This window comes from Labeo rohita, chromosome 5 (genome assembly GCF_022985175.1).
Source record: "Labeo rohita strain BAU-BD-2019 chromosome 5, IGBB_LRoh.1.0, whole genome shotgun sequence".
Taxonomy (NCBI): domain Eukaryota; kingdom Metazoa; phylum Chordata; class Actinopteri; order Cypriniformes; family Cyprinidae; genus Labeo; species Labeo rohita.
Genome location: NC_066873.1, coordinates 18,121,680 through 18,142,583, shown reverse-complemented (window position 1 = coordinate 18,142,583; position 20,904 = coordinate 18,121,680). Strand labels below are relative to the sequence as shown.

Below are 20,904 nucleotides of genomic sequence, written 5' to 3'. Positions count from 1 at the left end.
GCTCGACATGAGTAGGTGTGCAGAGAGTCATGGTGTCGCACAAAGTGCTGTAGAAGTTTCTCAAAAAGCTTCTCTGGCTTGTGAAGAAGCCCTTATTAATGTGATGACATTTCTGGGTTAGCTTTCAAAGCTTTTTGAGTGTGGCACACATAGCACCTCATTATGAGAAAACACATCCACTTGCTTAGCACACACAGTACACACGCACAAATGCACTGGAACGCTAATGAACAACACACACGCAAAATAAAAGCTAAAAATACGGGCATACACACACGCATACACATGCCTGGCACATGATTCTTCCCTGAACCTTCACAGAGCCACACATACATTCAAGGGTGTTCACACGTCAAATTAAATCAGAACTAGCCGACTGAAAGCAATTGCCTTGAACCGAGCATGAGATGATGGCTCTGAGAACAGAACCGAGTGAAGGGAGACAAATCCTCAGATATCGACTGTGGTTAATGTACTTAATGTGCCTAACAATGGCATGCTGTGAACACCGGGTGTCTGGGAGCAGAGAATACGGCGGTGAAAGTCATAGCGCATAGTGCCAACGACTGGAGATGTAAGCCTCAAGATCAGACAGACAGCGAGTGGTGTTAAACAAAACGGCTGTGCATGAGGAATAGAATCAGCTGACGGTTTGCATCCGAGTATCAAATTAAACCTCCATCTTTTGATAATCAATAAACAAGTCATGGCATCAACCTTGGCCTGAGAGTAATTGGGGAGCCTTCATTCAATGCAGTTGTTCAGATCCAGATAAATGACGCTGATACCTGCGTCTGAATCTTATTACACCTCATGTCAGTAAAGAGGCTGAATAATGTAATTCATGGCTCCGCGGAGGCGAGAGAGATGGTGAATACCCAAAAGTACTTGTGGAATACGCTGAACTATACAGATCACGACTGCCAAGCACAGCATATCTTTACAGGAGACCATGTAGATGCAGTCAGTGCAGAATTTAGACAGATCTTATGATCTGTCTAGACTCTTTTGAGGAGTTTGAATGATGGAGCTAATCTAATTAGAAAAATATGAAAGAACCCTAAAGAATTGCAACCCGAGTTCAGCCAATAATTCCCAAACAATCCACCCACTCCCAGTATTGCAGAAAGACTAGCCAAGCTTCTGAGTTTACTTCCAAATTACTTGCTAATGAGGCACCTGGCTAGACATGAAATAATTGTATCTTCTCTGATGTTTAGGATCTTCTTAATTCCTCTCCTAGTTATACATCCAGCGTCTTGACACATTTGCATCTCTATTGTTAAGCTTTTACATCCACTTCAACTTGTACTTGTTTTACTGCACTGTATGAGCTCTTTCTTTCTTAATTCATAATCCTTTGTGTGGCACCAACTTGTGTGGTGTTTCGTTTTTGTATTGAAATAGACTAGTCACGCACCACAGGAAGCTGAACTAGAAGGAAGAGAAATTTACTAAGCTGCAATTCACAGAAATATCAAACAGGTATTGCATGTTCATTTATTAAATACACTGAAATAGATTAACTAAAACGTTCTAAAAGCTTTCCAAGTTTTTTCTATTTTTTTAAAGTTATATTTTGGGCCTTTTTATGCCAGGATAGTATAAAGTAGACAGGAAAGCATTGGGTGAAGAGAGGGAAGCAGGAACGGCAAAGGACCTCAAGATGGGAATCGAACTCTGGTCGCCGTGAGTGCAGATGCGTTATATCTCGGCAAACTAACCATAAAGCTATCGATGCCAACAACTGTTTTCTAGTTTTCTAACTTTCAAAAAAGTAAACCAAAACACTCTCTTAATTTGCAGTCATTTAAAGGGATAGTCCACCCAAAAAAGACAATTCTGTCATTAATTACTCACCCTTGTGTCGTTCCAAACTTCATTCATCTTCTGAACACAAATTAAGATATTTTTGATGAAATCTGAGAGTTTTCTGACCCTGCATAGACAGCAACGCAACTACCACATTCAAGGCCCAGGAAGGCAGCAAGGACATCATTAAAATAGGCCATGTGTCATCAGTGGTTCAACCATAATTTTATGAAGCTACAAGAATATGCAAAGAAAACAAAAATAACAACTTTGTTCAACAATTTCTTTTCTTCCATGTCAGTCTTTGACACACGTTCACGAGAGTACCACGACACGTGCGTATGCATTCCTCTAGTCAAGTTAAGTCACCAATGTACAGCGCTTTTACAATACAAAATTTGTCAAAGCAGCTTTACAGTAAGTGTGCCGAAGGAACCAAAACTCCATCATTCTCCTCTGGCGAGACAAAACCAGAAGTTGTATTCCAGGCTGCAACGCAGTCAGATTGTGCAGAGGACCCATCTGGTTCCCTTTGCTTGTAAACTGCATTGCTCTCTGCATTGCATTTTGTCAGAATGTCGAAGACTGACATGAAAGAAGAAATTGTTGAATAAAGTTGTTATTTTTGCTTTCTTTGCACACAAAAAGTATTCTTGTACCTATAACTGTACAAATTCACATACAATTTCATACTGTCAAAACATACAATTTCTCAATTAAAAGTCTTGACAGATTCAAAAATCATATGAATTTCAAAATGCATTCTCAATTCAGTTCTGGATGGCACACAACCCTGATGTCTAATGTACTTTGTACTCTGTACTCTCATAGCCACAGTGCACCTTTATAATCTACATGTATTTAAAATAAATAAGCTAAACATGACTGGCTCGACTTAACGAACGCTGATGTCAGATCTGAGAGTAAAAATCTCTTTGCAAGGCCAAATTTAATCAACTTTAGTCTTTAAACCAATATCTTTAAAGCACTAAGGTCCTAGGGGAACATGAGGAGATCGTGCTACACAGGTAATTTTAGCACAGCTTCAAATAAACTGTTTAAGTATGCAGCAATCCACATCCAATCCACCCTCTATCCCATCACTCTTAGCCACATGGCTGTAAGTACTGCAGTGGTCCTTGTTAACAGATACCATGTGAGGCAGACATGTTCTGAAAGAGGATGATTTGTTTCCCATAGAGAAGAAGAGGGTTATTTGCTTGGAGTGACATCGTCTTTATTCAATCTGACTTCCTGCCATCTGCTATACTAATTCATCACTCATTATGAATGTCCTTTCATTCACAGGCGATGATAACACACTACACCCACCAGAGGTCATAAATACCAACAAAATATGACAAAATGAACCGAAAATAATTTGCCTGATGCGTAATAAATGATGTCCTGCTGAAAAACACAAAAAAAACTGTCTTTTGTTTGGTTCATAATAGAGCTTTTTACCCACAGCAAACTCACCAGACAAGGCTATAGTGATATATATAGTAATATTATCAGTAGGGGTCAACCACCATGTGTTTTTCAGGGCTGATGCTAATATTGATTATTACAGATCAAGTAGGCCGATAACCGATATTTTGAACCGATATGGGAAGAAATTAAAATGAATGTCAAAATAATAACAAGGGATCTGACAAAAACTTTAAATTATTTTATTGGCAAACCTGTTTTGAAAATGACCGATACCGATAACCATAAAAACTGCCTAATATCGTGCCGATGATCAGCCAAGCCAATAATATGTCAACCCCTAATTATCTGTAAAGTTATTCTAGAAAATAAATGGACAATTTCAGATGGTCATTTTCCATCAATTTCTAATTCCAGGAATTTAAAAAAATCCTACTGCACTGCAAAAAAAGGCTTGTCTTAACATTTTTGTTGTGTTTCTAGTCAGAATATCTACAAATTCTTAAATTAAGATGCATTTACTAGATAAGCAAAACAACATTAGATATTTAGTCTTGTTTCCAGGGGTAAAAAACTAAATTAAGTTTATTTTGGTTAAAATAAGTAAAATTATCTGCCAGTGGGGTAAGTAAAATACTATTTTTCTTACCCAACTGGCAGATAATTTTACTTGTTTCCAGGGGGGAAAAACTAAATTAAGTTCATTTTTTCTTAAAACAAAACTAAATAGCTAATGTTATTTTGCTTATCTAGTAAATTCACCTTGTTTTAAGAATTTTTAGATATTTTGACTAGAAACAAGACACAAATACTAAGTAAGATAAGCCTTTTTTTGCAATGTGTTTTATTAAAATTATCCTTTTTATATGACTATAAGGGTCTCACTTGCACCTACCCAAACTCTGCCACAGGTTACAGTGTAGACTGTTCAACAATTAAGGACGATAAGAAAAAATCCCACAAGTTCCTTTTTAATAATGTCCATTGTAAAGTTCTCTTTCAACCACTTTAATTATCTTTTTGTTTATGGTAGCGCTCAAGCTTAGACTCTAACAGCCCCAGGGTGCAAGTGAGGTTTGCACAGGGGTTGTTATCAACAAAAATTAATTATTGCAGGCCACAAAATGAATCAGTATAACTCATTGTACAATGGTAGATGTATAAACATTATACAAAGAGCTAAGCTATGTTGTACTCCTAAAGTCAGACAAAAAAAAAAAAATTGTTCATCTCATGGCATGCCATGCTATTTATTTAATACCATGCTTGGATTGTTACAAAAAGCTCACATTTCTTGTTATATCTTTACAATTCAGTAAGAAGGGGAAAAAGTTATCTGCAGCAATCAATCTTGCTTTTATACTGCATTTTCTCATAGTTCAAGGCAAGAGACAGCAACAAAGAGTACCCTACTGAATTATCTCCATTAGATGCACACAGACAAGCCCAAAATGCCCCACAGGCAGTACGATCCACAGGTTTAGGCATCTTGCATAGTCACCATTATTGAGAAAACTCTAAATCTCTCAGTGGCATTTGATGATAGCCCCATAGGCACAACATAACAATACATCCCCAAATTCTTCAAATTCTAAAAGGAGGTCTATAACACTTAGAGAAATCATCTGTTAACATTCCCTTTTCTTCTGAATACCAGCTGTTCAGGCACAGGGCTCCCCAGAAGAATGTAATTAGATTTTTTTTTCCTTTTAATTTTTGTTTGGCTTTTTCAGCTTTATTGCTTGTGGGGAAAAAAGCATATAAATCATGTATATAATAAATCATGAATGAATTAATTAAAATGATCAATTTTATATAGCTACAAGGGTCTCACTTGTACCTACCCAAACTACTTTGTAAATAATCATAAACAACATAATAAGAACAGGCCTATATGTGATATCTTAACTAGAGAAATGACTAAATAGGCCATGCTAGAGAGCCAAATCTTGACCCCTTAATATTCTTCACACAGTTTAGCATGCAGGTGCTCTACCATGAGATAATGCAGGTCAAGTCTTGCTCATCAACAAACGTCAATGGTGCCATTAGTCTGTCAAAACAAGTGAAAAATGAATCCATCTTTTATTATTAGCAGGACAGCATGGGCACAGTCCAGACAGTGATGACCACAATTACACCCCAGCGTACAGGAAACGAAGGGCAATGAGTAAAGTTCAATGACACCTCATCAGAACTGGAAGGTCATTATGGAAAGATTGAGTTCTGTTTCACCAGAGCGGCCATGTTGCCTCATTCATGATTAATTGTGATCTGTGAGCCTATCAAAACCAATGATCTAGAAAGGAATGGCCTCTGTACACTCATTAAGGAGACAGTGAAAGTGATGGCAGAAAAAAAACGAATGACAAAACCATCTACTTCTCCTAGAGACCTACAAAATGAGCCTTTTGAGCCTATCAGATTGTGTAATGCGGCCACATGTTGCTCTCGGAGGGGGGAAAGTTATTTGCTTAACTAAGAAACCAATCCAGCTGGCACTCCATCAAAAGAAGGAAACGTCACCATTTAAAATCACAATTAACTCATTTTTCTCCACAAGTTCACTCTAGGAAAATGCTGTGGTCATATTTACATTTTTTTCAACAAGGAATCTGATTGCATTTTGCATCTTTACTGGGTCTGTTTAATAAGCAAATCTATTTTTCCCAAACAGCTTTTGGTCTCTTCGTCAGGCAGCCAGCCCATGGTGGATTGTTCTTCTAAGGTACTTGCTTTGAATTTTTCCACAATGTAATCACGAATGTCACACAATAAATAAAGCATGCAAGACTCACGCAGGGAAGCCGTTCTAATGAAGTGGCCAGCTGACGCTGACAGCACAGTTCATGTGTGCGGGATAAAGACCTGAACTACTGGAGCTTAAGGGCCCACAGGCTCAACCAACCAGAACAAATTTGTCTCACACTCTCAACATGGGTCCCCTGTCAAACACACTCCTGTCCTCAAGCTGGGATAAAATAGTTACACTGTCACGGACAGAGTGCCCAATACAAAGCGGAAAATATAATGCAATAAATATTGATATATAAAGCTTTTGAAGTCTGTAGTGCAGAGATACACTACTTACAGTACACATGCAAGTACAAAGATACACATAAATAAAGGATGTCTAGACAGCTTGCAGTCTCTAAAAACATTGTGATGAGCCACCAATAAACATCATCTGTACTCCACATTGAGCTATGTAAGACCATTTAAAATTGCTAATTATATCTCACAACTGCAACTTTATTCACATCACTGACATTATTATCTTTCATTGTGATTTTTATCTCACAAATGCAACTCTTGGAACTTAAGCTGTAGTACTCATTAGGGGTCAACCGATTATCGGTGCCAAGCACTTTTTATGGTTATTGGTAATTTTTGAAACCGATTTGCTGATAAAATAACTTAAAAGCATTTTTAAAAAGTGTTTGTCAAAGCCATTGTAATTCTTAATTTTGTCATTAATGTTCATTTTTACACCAAACATTTATATCAGTTCAAAATATCGGTCGTCTACTTTATATGCAATAATCGCTATCGGCATCAGCTCTGAAACACGAATCGACTCCTAGTTCTCATAATTTCAAAATTTATTTTTGATCATTCATTTTGTATATCTTAACAATTGCAACTTTATTTTACATAATTGTATTTGTTTCCTATAACTGTGAATTCACAAATTTAGCTTCATTTTTCACAATATGATTTTCTTACAAATTGGACTTTATATCTTACAACTGCTTATTTCACATATTTCCAATTATTTTCTGTAATTGTGACTTTATATCTTAAAATGTGACTTATATTTCAAAAATGCTACTTTATTTCTTGGAACTGCAACTTCAGTTCTTATTAGCTAATTAATTGCAAATGTATTTCTCTCAATTGCAAATGTACGTCTCATAGTTATGTTTTATATCTATATACAAGTGCAATTTCACATAATTAGATTTGCTTCCTATAACTGTAATTATTTCCTGTAACCACGACTTTATATCTTAAAATGTGACTGATATTTCATATATTTATTTATTGTGAATTTATCTATCACAATATGACTTAATTTCTTATTTAACACACTATCTCACTATCACATGTTTTAGCCAAAACAATAAGTATGTAATGGTATTATCAATATCGTGGTATCGCAATAGCAAAACTGTCTCAATGTTACCGTGGTCACATGATGATATGACACAATAGGTCTTCTGGGCTAAGTGTCATTTTTAAAATATATTTAAACTTCTTATTCTAACATAAGGGGTCTTTAAAGTTGTATTTTGGGCCATTATGCTTTGGCACAGTATCTGTCAAATGATCTAAAACTGAAAGCACAATATGGCTTAAGGCCTTCATCCAGTTTTTGCTGTGCGTTTCAAAGGGAAGCTTGCACTTTGTTTAGGCGATGCTCGTGATCCAGCATTTTCTGCGTCTCAGAATGGTTCAGTTCACAGTGAATGATGAGTTCAGCACACATTTGGGAATACAACGGACATCATTTATGCCTTATTTTCTCAGCAGATGATTACAGCATTTTAGATTTGTAGTGAGATGTGTTTTTGTTTTCACTGAAGCTGGATTTTTCAGTCAAAATAAAAGCTCTACTGCCGTTTCCATAAAAAAAAAAAAAAAAAAAAAAAAAAAAAAAAACTTAAAAGTGCAGTAAGAATTGCTGACATCTCATGGCGTGCCATGCTATTTATTTAATGCCATGCTTGAATTGTTACAAAAAGCTCACATTTCCTGTTATACCATTGCAATTCAGAAAGAAGGGGAAAAAGTTATCTGCAGCAATCAATCTTGCTTTTTTACTACATTTTCTCATAGTTCAAGGCAAGAGACAGTAACAAAGACTACCCTACTGAAATATCTTCAGATGCATACAGACAAGCCCAAAATGCCCCACAGGCAGTACGATCCACAAGTGTAGGCATCATTATTGAGAAAACTCTAAATTCTTCAAATTCTAAAAGGAGGTCTATGACACATAACATTATGCTTTGGCACAGTATCTGGCAAACGAACTAAAACTGAAGCACAATATGGCTTAATCCCTTCATCAAGTCTGTTTTCCTGTCAAAGTGAAGCACACACTTTGTTCAGGCGATCAGCTCGTGATCCAGCGTTTTCTGTGCTTCAGAACGGTTAGTTCACAGTGAATACAGTGAACTCATTTATTGCATGTGCTATGAGTTTAGCGCGCATTTGGGAATGCAATGGCTATCAGTTATGCTTTATTTTCAAAGCAGATGATTACAGCATTTTACTAGATTTGCAGTAAGATGTGTTTTTGTATTTTACTGAAGCTGGATTCTTCTGTCAAAATAAAAGCTCTGCTGCCATTTGCGACAAAATAAAGCTTAAAAGTGCAGTATGAATTGCTGACAGCTAGCGGTTTAAATGGGTAGTGTTGCTGCAGTCCAAATTCAAAATATCTCTTTCAAGTATAGAAATTAGGAAAGAAGTATTGTAAATTCTTCCTATTGTAGTGTAAAGCAAAAATAATATACCTCTGAAATATTCATTTTACCGTGCAGTTGTTTTACAATTGCTGTTATTGTCATAAGAATAACAATAATATAAAGCTGTTGTTATTATTATTATTTTCTAACTTGTTTGGCTTCCTTAAACACAAGTGAGAATGTAATTTAGACTGAGACAGTATACCACAACTAAAAAGAGGGTTGAGGCCCCTTTAAAGTTAAGGTACAAGTCAGTTCACTTTTTTCTGACTTAAATTTTCTTCATTTGTCATATTGTGACAAATTCATATTGCAATATTATCATATCATGAGATTTTGATATTGTTACATCTCTATAAAACAGGCTTTCATACAGCAGTTGAGCAACACCATCTGTCGAAAATAAAATGATTGCAATCTAAGAACCTCAAGTTTAAAGGTGTCCACATACATAAAACTAAAAAAACACCAACCACCACAGAGTATACGTAAGCAACAGGCCCACTGTCATCAGCAAGTGTTATTTCACGGTCTATCTGAGACAGTCGGTAGCTTACCAAACAAAATGCCTTTTTATCAGCCACACAGCATTCTGATACATTGCAAAATGGCATGAGACGATGCACAGCGAGCCTTTCTAGGAAAGGGATGTTTAAGGAGCATCGATTCGCTCAAGCCAGCAGCTGTGGCCTCTGACATTGGGAATAGGGTGTTTGCTTGTAATTGCCCCCCGACAGTTGCATGCATCAATGAAAGCAGCCTCTCAAAAATCTCCCACACAGTCTCGCACACAATGGGAGAAACATGATATACTGCAGGATATTTCATACGCTTCCATAAATGTTGGACCACAAATTACAGACGTCTCCATACACGTTGGACTGCATATATTCGGATGTTAACCTACATTGAACTGTGATAGCAAATATTTTAACATAAAAGAAAATATATATATATATATATAAATTAAAGGGTTAAATTAAATTAAGTTAAATTAAAGGGCTAGTTCACCCAAAATATTTACTCAAATTTACTCATTTACTCAACCTCATGTTGTTCCAAACCTGTTTGCTTTTTTTTTTTCTTTCTTTCTTTCTTTCTTTCTTTTTCTGCAAACACAAAAGAAGATTGAAGAAGAATGTTGAGTTTTGGTTCCCATTGTATTTTTGGTCAATGGGAACCAAAACTGTTTGGTTAGCAACATTCTTCAAAATAACTCCTTTTGTGTCCACAGAAGAAAGTCATACAGGTTTAATATGTGAAAGAATGACAGAATTTTAATTTTCTGAATGGACTACCCCTCTACTTTAACATAAGTTACCTTTAAATCTAATAGAAGCCAAACTCTATGAAGTTCCTAATTGCTGTGCAACAAACAAAGGAAACGTGACTGGAAGTGTGGCATGCTACCAAATCACACCTTGAAGCATGTCGAATGTGTGACGTCTGAATGTGCTGTGATTAATTGAAGAACTGCCACTGATGATTTCACTCTCTCACCAAGCCAAGGAACAAGTGCACCGTGAGGTATTGTAGCTAAGAATCCATTATTCAAGGAGGAAGCTGCAGCTCCAAGCTGCAGAAGCACAGTTGACACCAGGAGGCTCTGAGGCCATGCTCAGTTGCAATTATAGCTCCTAGCACAGCTAGGAAGCACACTTAAAATCACAGACCTGTGAAGCTGAGAAGACTGGGAAACTACAAACAAGGACACAAGCATTCAACCTGTGTTCAAATATTATTTGCACTCATATTCAGGAACTTAACTGTCTGCTGAAGAATATTTGGACTGATGCATCTATACTTCATTCTTTTGAGCAGCATCCAAACTTAGAAAGCGATATCTTCTGCCTTTGAGGAACACTTAAATTATGCTCCATCATTGCTATATAACTTCAGTGCTCTTGCAGCCTCAAGAAGACGCTTTCAGAAAACAGGTTCATCCTCTCGGGGACCAAAAAACACATATAAGAACTGTTTCTCCTAGACTGCAATGAGATTAAATACAGAGCACATTTGAGAATTTTGCTTCTCAGGTTTTCTCAGGAAGGAAACAACCCCAGTAATCTCCAAAGTATTTCCTCTAGGGTTTTAGAAGAGATCGCAGTGTCTCAAACTGTACTTAGATTTGCCAAGAAACTGAGACTTCCACAGTGTCCGTCAAGCTATGAAAGAGCAACTTCTTAGCAAAAAGATTTTCCTGCATTTATGCCAGATGCATAAGGTGGCTTGTGTTTTTACTAACGAGAGTCAGAATGTTGATATGAATATACAAAATCACACGTCACAGTACCTAACCCAAATTTTGTCAAAACACTATTTTTTTTATATGTGCCTTGGACCATGACAGCATTGAACATTATCTTTACGATGTTATCCAGCACTTGTGACTGCTCTATGAACAACTTTGAAGATAAAAATCCAATTGATTTGAATCTCTGTATAAACAAATCAGACAGGAAACCTGTCCACTCTTCTAATGCAATGACAGCATTTGAATCCAAACGGATGCAAATCACTCATGTGTCTACTATAGAAGATAACATTGGCAGGGATTGGAGATCGATGAGAACAAGGAGTAACATCCACTGAGCTCTGGTAAATGGATCCCAAGTCCATCCAGCATGACAACTGGTCAGTCTCCTCCTATGTCTTAAAATGCTGATGTAATGTGGCAAGCTATTTTAACATTTATTCCTCAAAACATTTATAATGCATAAGAGCTTTGAGCTTTGTTACTTCTGATAAGAATACTTCTGATTTCAAATATTGTACATTTTATGACAAAATTCAAACAATAAATCCGTTTTGACCCTCTTAAATGTGCCATGACAGATCGCTGTAGCAGCTTCAGTTCAAACAGCAGTGCAGAGCGTGAGTCTCTTCCACTTTAATGCAAGTTGTAGCATTAAATAAGCATGGATGAACATCAGAAGGTATGTTGAAATATACAGTACAACTTACCGGAATGTATCATGTCTCATAATCGTTTAATCAGTGTTTCAACCTATTTTTATTATTATTATTATTATTATTATTATTATTATTATTGATCATTGCTCATTTTGTTGACTGTTGTTCATTTTAACCTAAAGTTTTTATCCTGCAGCATTATTTGGGAGAGATTTTTATTTTCCTTAAGAAAACCGAACTATCGGTTCTGAATAATCGGAATCGGTTGAGAAATTTCATATTGGTGCATCGCTAATTTTAAGCAATCCATTACTGACTTTTTTTTGTTTAGAAGTACCTATTAATCAGATTACTGTTCCATTGTCAACCAGTAACAATTTTTTTGTGGGGCGTTAATTCAATGGTTATCTGTTATTCAGATATTAAATATTCACATACTAGTATGTACTCCATCTGTTGCTGGTACCTATTTCAGTTTGACATTTACAGTTAAGTATTCCCAAGGCATGCAAGTATTTACATACTAATGTCTCATTAACATACAAAAACAAAGCTGGGACAGACACAAGTAACTATTTGGATAATGACTTGCAGAAAATGAATAAGCACTTTTGTTTATTTGTGCTTCATAAATAAACTGAATCGATTGGTTGGTTGATTAAATGATTTAATAAATGAAGTTCTAATATGTAGACTGTTAAATAAACATGACTAGTATCTATTCATTTAGCCACTGTTAACTAGGCTATACTAGCAAATATCTAAAGAATAGTTGGTGAACATGAAGAAGATAGCTACTAGTCACTACTGGATTACTAGAACATAAATCCTAAGAAATAGTACAATAAAACAGATACTTGTCCGTTTTACAGGTTAAATGTTAAAACAGCTTGCCATCGATGTAAAAACCGTGGGAGTGTGATCAGGAAAGCCGTAGCAGCCTGTCAATGGGATAGCGTGTAAATAATGTCTTCCCTACTACCTTCACTTGACCAACAAAAACAGCATGATGTATAATGAATGGCATTTCAAATATCCGCAACTGACTTGTGCTCAGATATAGTTGCTGCAAACTAATCATGCGTTCTGAGGTTAATTTCGGGACATGATGAGTCGCACAACAAACATTTTGTTATAAACGAGCCTTTTAAGGTCATTCTGTGACGTGCCTAATTGTAACAGTTCTAGTTTTGTCTCCCTGTCCTGCTGGAATTGAAAGTTAAACAACAGCATTCACAAAAACAGAGATTCTGCGCTCTGCCACTCACCTTTGACGAGATGCGGGACAGCGAGGTGCACGCAGAGGGCGATGGAGACGAGCAACGGTCCCATCATCACCGAACAGCAGCTACGAGTTCCAAGGTTACAAGCGTTCAACGGCACCGACGGTTAAAACTTCTGTCTTCCACTGAGTTACACGCAAAGGTCTTCGACTAAGTATCTCCCAGGACAGGTGTCAGTTAAGTCCGTGTGTTTTTTTTCTCCCAGCAAGGGTCAGCGTAGATGAAATAAGTGATCCTCTCAGGAGTTCCTCTTGCCCTTCTGCTGCAGTGGCGCGCGGCGAGATAACGGAGAGACTCCGCGCGGGTCCCGATCAAACGGTGATTGCGCGCGGCAGACGGTCAGTGTAGCGCTCGAGCAGCGGCGCTGTCTTACTGATAAAGACGAGCCTCGCTCCTCCCCAGCAGCCCTGGAGCCTCCAATACACAGAACGAACGGCTGATTCCAAATGGGTGGGACACTGTCAGTGTATTTCACTTCGCCCTGGGAAAGACGCTCTTTTTGCTCTGATGTAGAACAGGTACAGCGGCTTAACTGTTCTGACCTCCCTTCCGATCACAGATTTATCACACACTCTCTCTTCACTCTCTGCAGGTGAGATAGTGGGATGGCCATGTAGGGGAGACCGGGGATTTCTGTAGCTAACAGTTTGTGCTTAACGTGCGCTATTTATCTAAAACTTTGATGTGATCTTCCCATATTTGTCTGCTACAAATTAAAATAAAGTACAACGAGTACCTGTGTTATAACCCGCGTTCACTAACTGGGTGAGTTGTCTTCCAACAGTTAAAACCTTTTAATTTTATACATTCATTCGTGTTCACCACAACAACCCAAAGCAACATTAATTTCATTGTAAACAGTTTAATTTCAAAGTATAGCTAAACAAATGGTAGATGTGTTAACTGAAACAGAAAATATAACTTGAAATACATATAAAGGTTAACAATTCAAAACAAAAGCATCAAAAATGCTTGTTTTTGTACAGTTCATGGAACTAAGCAAAAACATATTTATTTATTTATTTAAATAAAAAAAGGTCATTACAGTGGCATGCAAAAGTTTAGGAACCCCTGCAGAATCTGTGAAAATAGAATAATTTAAACAAAATAGGAGAGATCATACAAAATGCAAATTATTATTATTATTATTATTTTTATTTAGTACTGTCCTGAGTAAGAAACTTTACATAGAGGTTTACATATAGTCCACAAGACAAAAAAAAAAAAAAAAAAAAACTGAAATTAAAATAAACCCCCTTCAAAAGTTTGGGAACCCTTGAAAACTTTGAACAAGATGATGTCCAAATTCTTCTTATTTTGTTAAAATTTAGTACTACCCTTTGGAAGCAACAGAAGATACTCGCATGTTTCCCAGAAGGCAAATTAAGTACAATTTTCCTTGATCTTCACATTCAAAAAGTTTTCACCCCCGGCTCTTAATGCATTGTGTTTCCTTCTGGAGTATCAGTGAATGTTTATATATATATATATATATATATATATAGTAAAAAATATATTGCTAAAAATAAAATGTCAGCAGGGCAAAGAAAGAAAGAAAGAAAAAAGAAAGAGATTTAGAAAGAAAAATACTATGCCATCTATATGTGTGTCTTAGTCTCTCTCATAAAGCTTATACAAAGTCCCATTTTGTGCAATCTTTGTGGGTCCTGTAAAAGTACACTGGAACCAAACCTCCTGTCCGCTCATCCAGCAGAAAAACAGAAAAGATTATGGTGTTACAACGCACTGCCGTCTCCCCTATACAAATCCTTATGCTATTCTAGTAGTAATCTCTATTTTAAGGGATAAGTACTTATTGCACTTAGTAATTCCATTAATTTAATGGACATGCAAATTTGTGCAGTATCTCTTTGAATACTTGAGCCATTGACAGACTGTGGAGTACTTTAATCCCACATTAAAATATAAAACAATTTAAAGCAAACCTGAGCTGTCAATTTAACACACCACATTATACCCCTCATTAGTCTAAAAAGGAGCTAAATCTTTATGCTGGCTGCTTCAGTTGTGGATGAAGTTTGGTGTGAATACTTATCGGACATGGCCTGCACATTTAACTGCCAGTCTCTGGAGATTTGATATGACATTTAATTAATTACACACAATAAAGTGGAGCATCTCCATACACATCACATCAGACACAGCTGGTTACAGGCATCCAAAAATTGCTAAACCCTTTCCTAATCCTCTAAGGAGTACTTCAGAGGCTTATTGCTCTTCCTGTATGTAACGTGTGAAAAATAATAGCTCATAACTTAAGGGACACCTCTATGCATACTTTCAGGCTGTATCTATGAATAAGACATGTTTATGCTGAATGCATTTACAGTATAGTGCTCTACTGCTGTAACCCTGTGCAAAACAGAATAACGGGGCCATATGGTCATGCAAGGATGCAGGAATATGAATTATTGAGCTGCAACAAGGTATAATATTTACCTTACATCAAGATTCATATCACCTACAAAAGAGGTGTCTCTCCTGACAAAATAGTTCAAACATTGTTCAAGGTTAAGTTAAACTCAAATAAATTTCCACTTGTCTTAACTAAAAAAAACTAAAACATTAATGCTAAAAGTTAAAATAGCAGGGGAAAAAAGGAAAAGTGATATACATTTATCTTATTTATTGCCATGACAATGTAACTTCTCAAGCTCTAAAAGTGCTGTAAAAATGTATGCAGTATCTAATTTAATGCATTTTTTAAATTATCTTTTTAACAGAAGAATTAATTAATAAACTGGTTCCTCATTTATTTCTAATGAATGTGCTTCACCTTGATTTTTGCTCCTTTTTATATTAGTAAATAAATACAACTGTTGTTGGAGTTTTTCTTGTATTGAGCATGCAATATTCCTTTAAAGCGACACTTCCTGTGGTTTTATGAATAATAGCAAATTGCTGGATTCTTCAGCGTCTTTTGCCTATACAGCATACTGTCAAATATTAAAAAATACGAAGACATGCAGTAGCCTTATAACTGAAATGTTATATTTTACGTCTATAACGTATATACCACTATATACCTGTGGATGCTTATTGTTGTCAATTTAGTTGAATGCATTAAAGAACCCTCTTAAGCATTACTTGAGAGATTTGTTTTAATCCTTTGAGTCCACTTCTAGAAGTAGGGGATTTGAATAGTCTTTTCAATGTTTTTTCTTGCCTTGCATCCATCCTTCAGCTTCGTGTTTTTGAATTTTGGCAGTAGTCGCTCTTTTTCCATGTTCATTACTCTATTCGCTCTTTCAAACCCCACGGCACTAAAAGAGGAGAGGCAGGGAAGACAGAATTAGAGACACTGCATTAATTCACCAGAGAATATTACTTTTGTCTTCCTGAACAGCAGTGGGACACAGAAGTGCAATACCCTCCCAAAAGCCCCAGAGCTCCTGCTTCAAAGGGGAAACGCTCAAAACTCTCTGCGAATCATGATCTTTAAAATACACATTTGCATCAGTGTTTCCACAGGCTTGGGAAAGCGGATCCGGCAAAGACTCTATTATGTTGCAGTGAGGGTTTTTTTTTTTTTTTCTTTTTCCGTAAATGTGTGAGACCATAATAACTTTGCTCTGCCACTGTGCTGTGTTCTCCATCTGTTCCTCTGATGCATCACGCCAAAGAACCCTGTGGAAGTTTTGTGAAGCACTTGGCCTAAATTAAGAGCAATCTGCACTTTCAATTTTAACTGTGCTTGAAAGTCATATTTGTTTGATTTTCGCTGACTGCTGGTCCCGTGATGCATTTCTATTAGTTTGCTGGCTGTCGGACACTGAACCGTTGAATGAAAAATGTTGTTCTACTTTGTGTCCCCAATAGACGGAGCAGAGGTTATATCATCCCCCATTTAAACAAGCCAAAAAACATAGACGACTGGAATCCATGTGGTTTTCCTGCTTACTGTAGAGCTACTGGAAACTGGAATGTTCTACTTTGTCCTCATTCTTCAAGCACATAGTGGCAAATGATGTCCTGTAAATCTGCAAATACAATAGAAAATTATTCTTATATACTGTATATATACGCATTCGAAGAGCAGAGGACATGACCTGACATGAATGGAGTCATAATGTTGTAGTAATACTCTCACCCTGTTGCATTCTTTAAAGTTCTCTGCTGCCTATGATTTTTTCCATTCTTTTTTTTTTTTTACTTTGCTCTCTGTAGCAAACATCCGATGCCCATTATTTTGAGAACATTTGCTAGATAACAAGCAAGACAGCTATTTTCCGTAATAGAATAATGCATTGTTTGATGTTGCTGTAGGATTCTTAACCGGTGGGTTGCGACCCAAAAATGGGTTTCATGTCTTTTCTGATAGAGTTGCATAGAGCAGGGGAAAAATAATGCTAAATGCAAATAATAAAATGCAAGTAACTACATGTTGCGTATGAGAGCAAAACAAACTGATCAATTTTTACAAGAAAAGAAGAAAACACTAGTCATTTCATTTGTTGATGATGTCAGATGCCATACATCCAAAGAAAGTCGACTGTATTTTGGTGAAAATTCATCTGTCATACAGGTGGGATTTACACTGCAATTCTCAATGCACAAATCTGATCTTTTGACCCACCTGTTTACATTCATTTTAGACACGACCGATATCCGATATGTGTCTACAATAATTCCCGCCCAAAATGATTGTCAGTGATTGCTTTACTATGCACGTGGTAGAAACTCAGGTTTTTAATGGCCGTGTTAGTAAAGCTATTTATATAAATTTCAATTATTATTTTTCAGCATGGACAACAGCTGTCATGGTTGTTTTGCAGCACAAAATCTGACTGAATGGATCAAGACCAGAAAATAACGGTAATTTGTTATTTTATGTACAGATATAGATTGAACTTTAGTGAAATAAAGTAGCACCAAAATGATATTTATTTAAATTAATTCAAATAAATTAACTAGAGACAGAAAACATGCAAGCAAGTGTGAAGCTTGCAAACAAGTAGGGCTTGTTGGTTTAATTACGAAAACTGTTGAGTTCTCACCTCATTGCTGAGAAATATAATTTTAGCTTTTAGTAGTGAAGCTGTTGTAACTATTTATAAAATTCACAGGGCAGGGGTTGAAAACCAGCTCCTAAATGTGCAATTAAAGTTTCCATCTCAATAAAATGTGATGCATACATCACACTGACATTAAAACGCTATCTTTATGGGCCAATGTGTTGCCCTCGCATTGAGAGTTCTGAGGGGAATCGGATATGTGTGTTTAGACGTAGGTCGGATGTCTAGAATTTGGGTGTGTATCCGATTAAAATCCACATTTGGAAGTGGGCCAGGTCAAATGCGAAAAAAACAGCTCTCATGCAGATTTTGTGTTTACACGTGTGCAACAAATTCCCGATCTGTGTCAGATGTGAGCAAAAAATCAGATTTTTTGTGTCAGCTTACATGCAGCTATACACTCTTTGAAAAAACAACTACATTTTTGCAAAATCAAAACTTTAAAAAAGTACCTAAATACAATTCACTGTAATTTCTGTTTAAAATGAACACCAGTTGCAGTAAGACACCAACAACTTTTACAGTATATTGTCACACAAAGTACGATTATGGGGGCACATTCTTATTTAATAAAGACTTGTTTTTGCATGGTTCCTTGCATGATTCTATATCATGATCTTAAAACACTTTTACCATAGTGCATGATTCATAAAATAATACATTTTGATATTTTCATCACAAGACTAACTCCATATGCATGGCTTTTCTGATGTAGTAAACTTGCTCGGAAGGTCACCTGGTACAACATTGTACTTAAAGTATTTGTACTTATAATACCACTAACAAGACATTTTGTTTCCAAACTACAAAACCCAAATGATAAAACCAGATTCATCTGTTTTAGATAAAACTGAAGGCACTTTTATCACCACTTTTCACTTCAAAAGTGCTGTCAAATGTGCAAGAAGCAATGCAATATAATTTTACAGAAGTGCCGTCACAGGTATGATTTTCCAAAGAGCCTGGGTTGCAGTCCTCCAAAAACATTAACAAAGCAAGGTAAAAAAAAAAAAAAAAAAATATATATATATATATATATATATGGGTAACACTTTACAATAAGGTGACATTTGTTAACATTGGTTAATGTATTAACTAACATGAATGAACAATGTGCAATACATTTATTACACTATTTACTAGTCTTTGTTAATGTTAATACAAAAACTAATACTGTAATAACTAATGTTAACAAGCACAATTTTTAATTTTAATAATACATTAGTAAATGCTAAAATTATCATTAACTAAGATTAATAAATGCTGTAGAAATATTGCTATTAACTAATGTAGTTAAGTCATATTATCTAATGAACCTTATTGTAAAGTGTTACCAAAATATGATATAGCCTGCTTAAAAAAATAGGTTACGTTTGGTACTGTGTTGTCACATCATTGCTAGATGTAAAATCTGGATCCTGAGAAGAAAAATTGTGAACCACTGCTTTTATTAAAATGAAGAATGAGGATTGATTCATGGTTAGGTACAATAAAAAACAAATTTTTCAAGGCTCATTCCAGCACATCAGTTTCCAAGAACTAACACTTTTGTCAATCCTAATGCATTTTTTGCATTGTCTAAAATATAAGAACAGAAATATTGCTCTTTTCACCATGCTGAAAAGATGGGCAAAACTCCATGCCGCAGTTCAGTTAAAGATGCAATTATAAACCCAACGCACCCATAAGCATCTTTACATGCAATGCCTTTGTCAGTAAGCTCGATAAATACAACTAAAAATATTTAAATGCTTTTCCTACATATCAACACATGCATAATACCAATCTTACCCATGATAAACACTAAAACAAACACAGAAGTATAATGTGTCACCATGATATTGTAATTTAACACATAAGGAGCTGTGGTGTACACTGAAGGCATGTGTAATATTTCCCTCAGTTACACAGAGACATAGGAGCTCCCCTGGAGAAACACCAGTCGATGTGTTTCTTTATTGGACTCGCTGGATTCATCCACCCACACACCTTCGCCTAAGTTCTCCCCAATCTACTCTGTTTACTCTGTGTTGAAGGAAAAAAACATCACATCATTGCTTCTCTGCACATCATCTTGGCCTGTTTACACTGATCTCTTTCTGCAGCTGCTTCCTATGTAACATTCTTTCTTTCTTCCTCCCTTTTTCCTTTCTCTTCCCTTCTTTCTTTTCTTTTCTCTGCTAATGTGTATGACCAGCAATCTGTAGTGGAGTCTGCTCGGAAATAAAGGATTTTCAGCACGTTTTGATAACTCTTCTTTCTTACGCCAGGTAGCCTCAAATGCTGCCCTTTGTTCAAACCTCCACGGACGGCCCTGAGACTCATTTACAATGTCAGTGTGGCCGTATATCAGCAGAAGAGAAACAGAGTGGTGGGACTATATTTCTCTTGGGAGATCAATAAGCCACACCTGCACCAGATTTACTGTGCAGTGTCATGAATTATGAGCATATCATCTGACTCCTTCTTGGCATTTTCTCACCTCGACCGGAGTCACAAACATGACAAAACAAAACAAAGCGGTGACACTTTTATCTGGTATTACAGGAATTTCATTAGAGACACATGCTGTGGTGTTGGAGTTCTCACTTTTGAGAATGCTGCTGATAAAAGTGAAGCATGCCATTTTTTTTTTTTCTGTCAATATTACAATACTTTTTTCTACCACATCTTAATATATAGACAACTATACGGTCAGTCATGCAAAGGTACAACGCAATAACTAGCTCTATTCATTTTGTCAAAATTGGATTGACTGAAATTGTGTCTTCAAGACTATAATCTATCCTGTGACAGACAGGTTTAGTTCAAGTAAGCTCAGATTCAGAGAAAATGGAGTGTGAATTGACATGAATGGCAATTTTATCACTTTCATTGTTGGCATAGTTACTGTGTTTTGTCTTTTCAGGACAGCAGAAGACTGATTCTGTCAATAAGTCTTAACTGTAGCTCTGT

At 36.3% G+C, this 20,904-nt stretch overlaps 1 protein-coding gene and 1 long non-coding RNA gene across 4 annotated transcripts in view; one reads left to right on the top strand and one right to left on the bottom strand.

The window, feature by feature from the left end:
* Positions 1 to 13,329, bottom strand: part of edil3a (EGF-like repeats and discoidin I-like domains 3a) — a 197,681-nt gene extending 184,352 nt beyond the window's left edge. Inside the window, exon 1 of one of the 3 annotated variants that reach the window (XM_051109149.1) lies at positions 12,899 to 13,329. In XM_051109149.1, coding sequence (XP_050965106.1) covers positions 12,899 to 12,965 — 67 coding nt within the window. In that variant the 5' untranslated portion in view covers positions 12,966 to 13,329. The remainder of the gene's footprint in view (positions 1 to 12,898) is intronic. The other 2 variants (XM_051109147.1, XM_051109150.1) reach the window with 2 other exon arrangements.
* A 58-nt stretch (positions 13,330 to 13,387) lies between these two features.
* Positions 13,388 to 20,586, top strand: LOC127164958 (uncharacterized). The gene is made up of 3 exons (XR_007827725.1): positions 13,388 to 13,505; positions 17,678 to 17,749; positions 20,220 to 20,586. It is a non-coding gene; the product is annotated as an uncharacterized LOC127164958 (long non-coding RNA).
* The last annotated feature ends 318 nt before the right edge of the window (positions 20,587 to 20,904 follow it).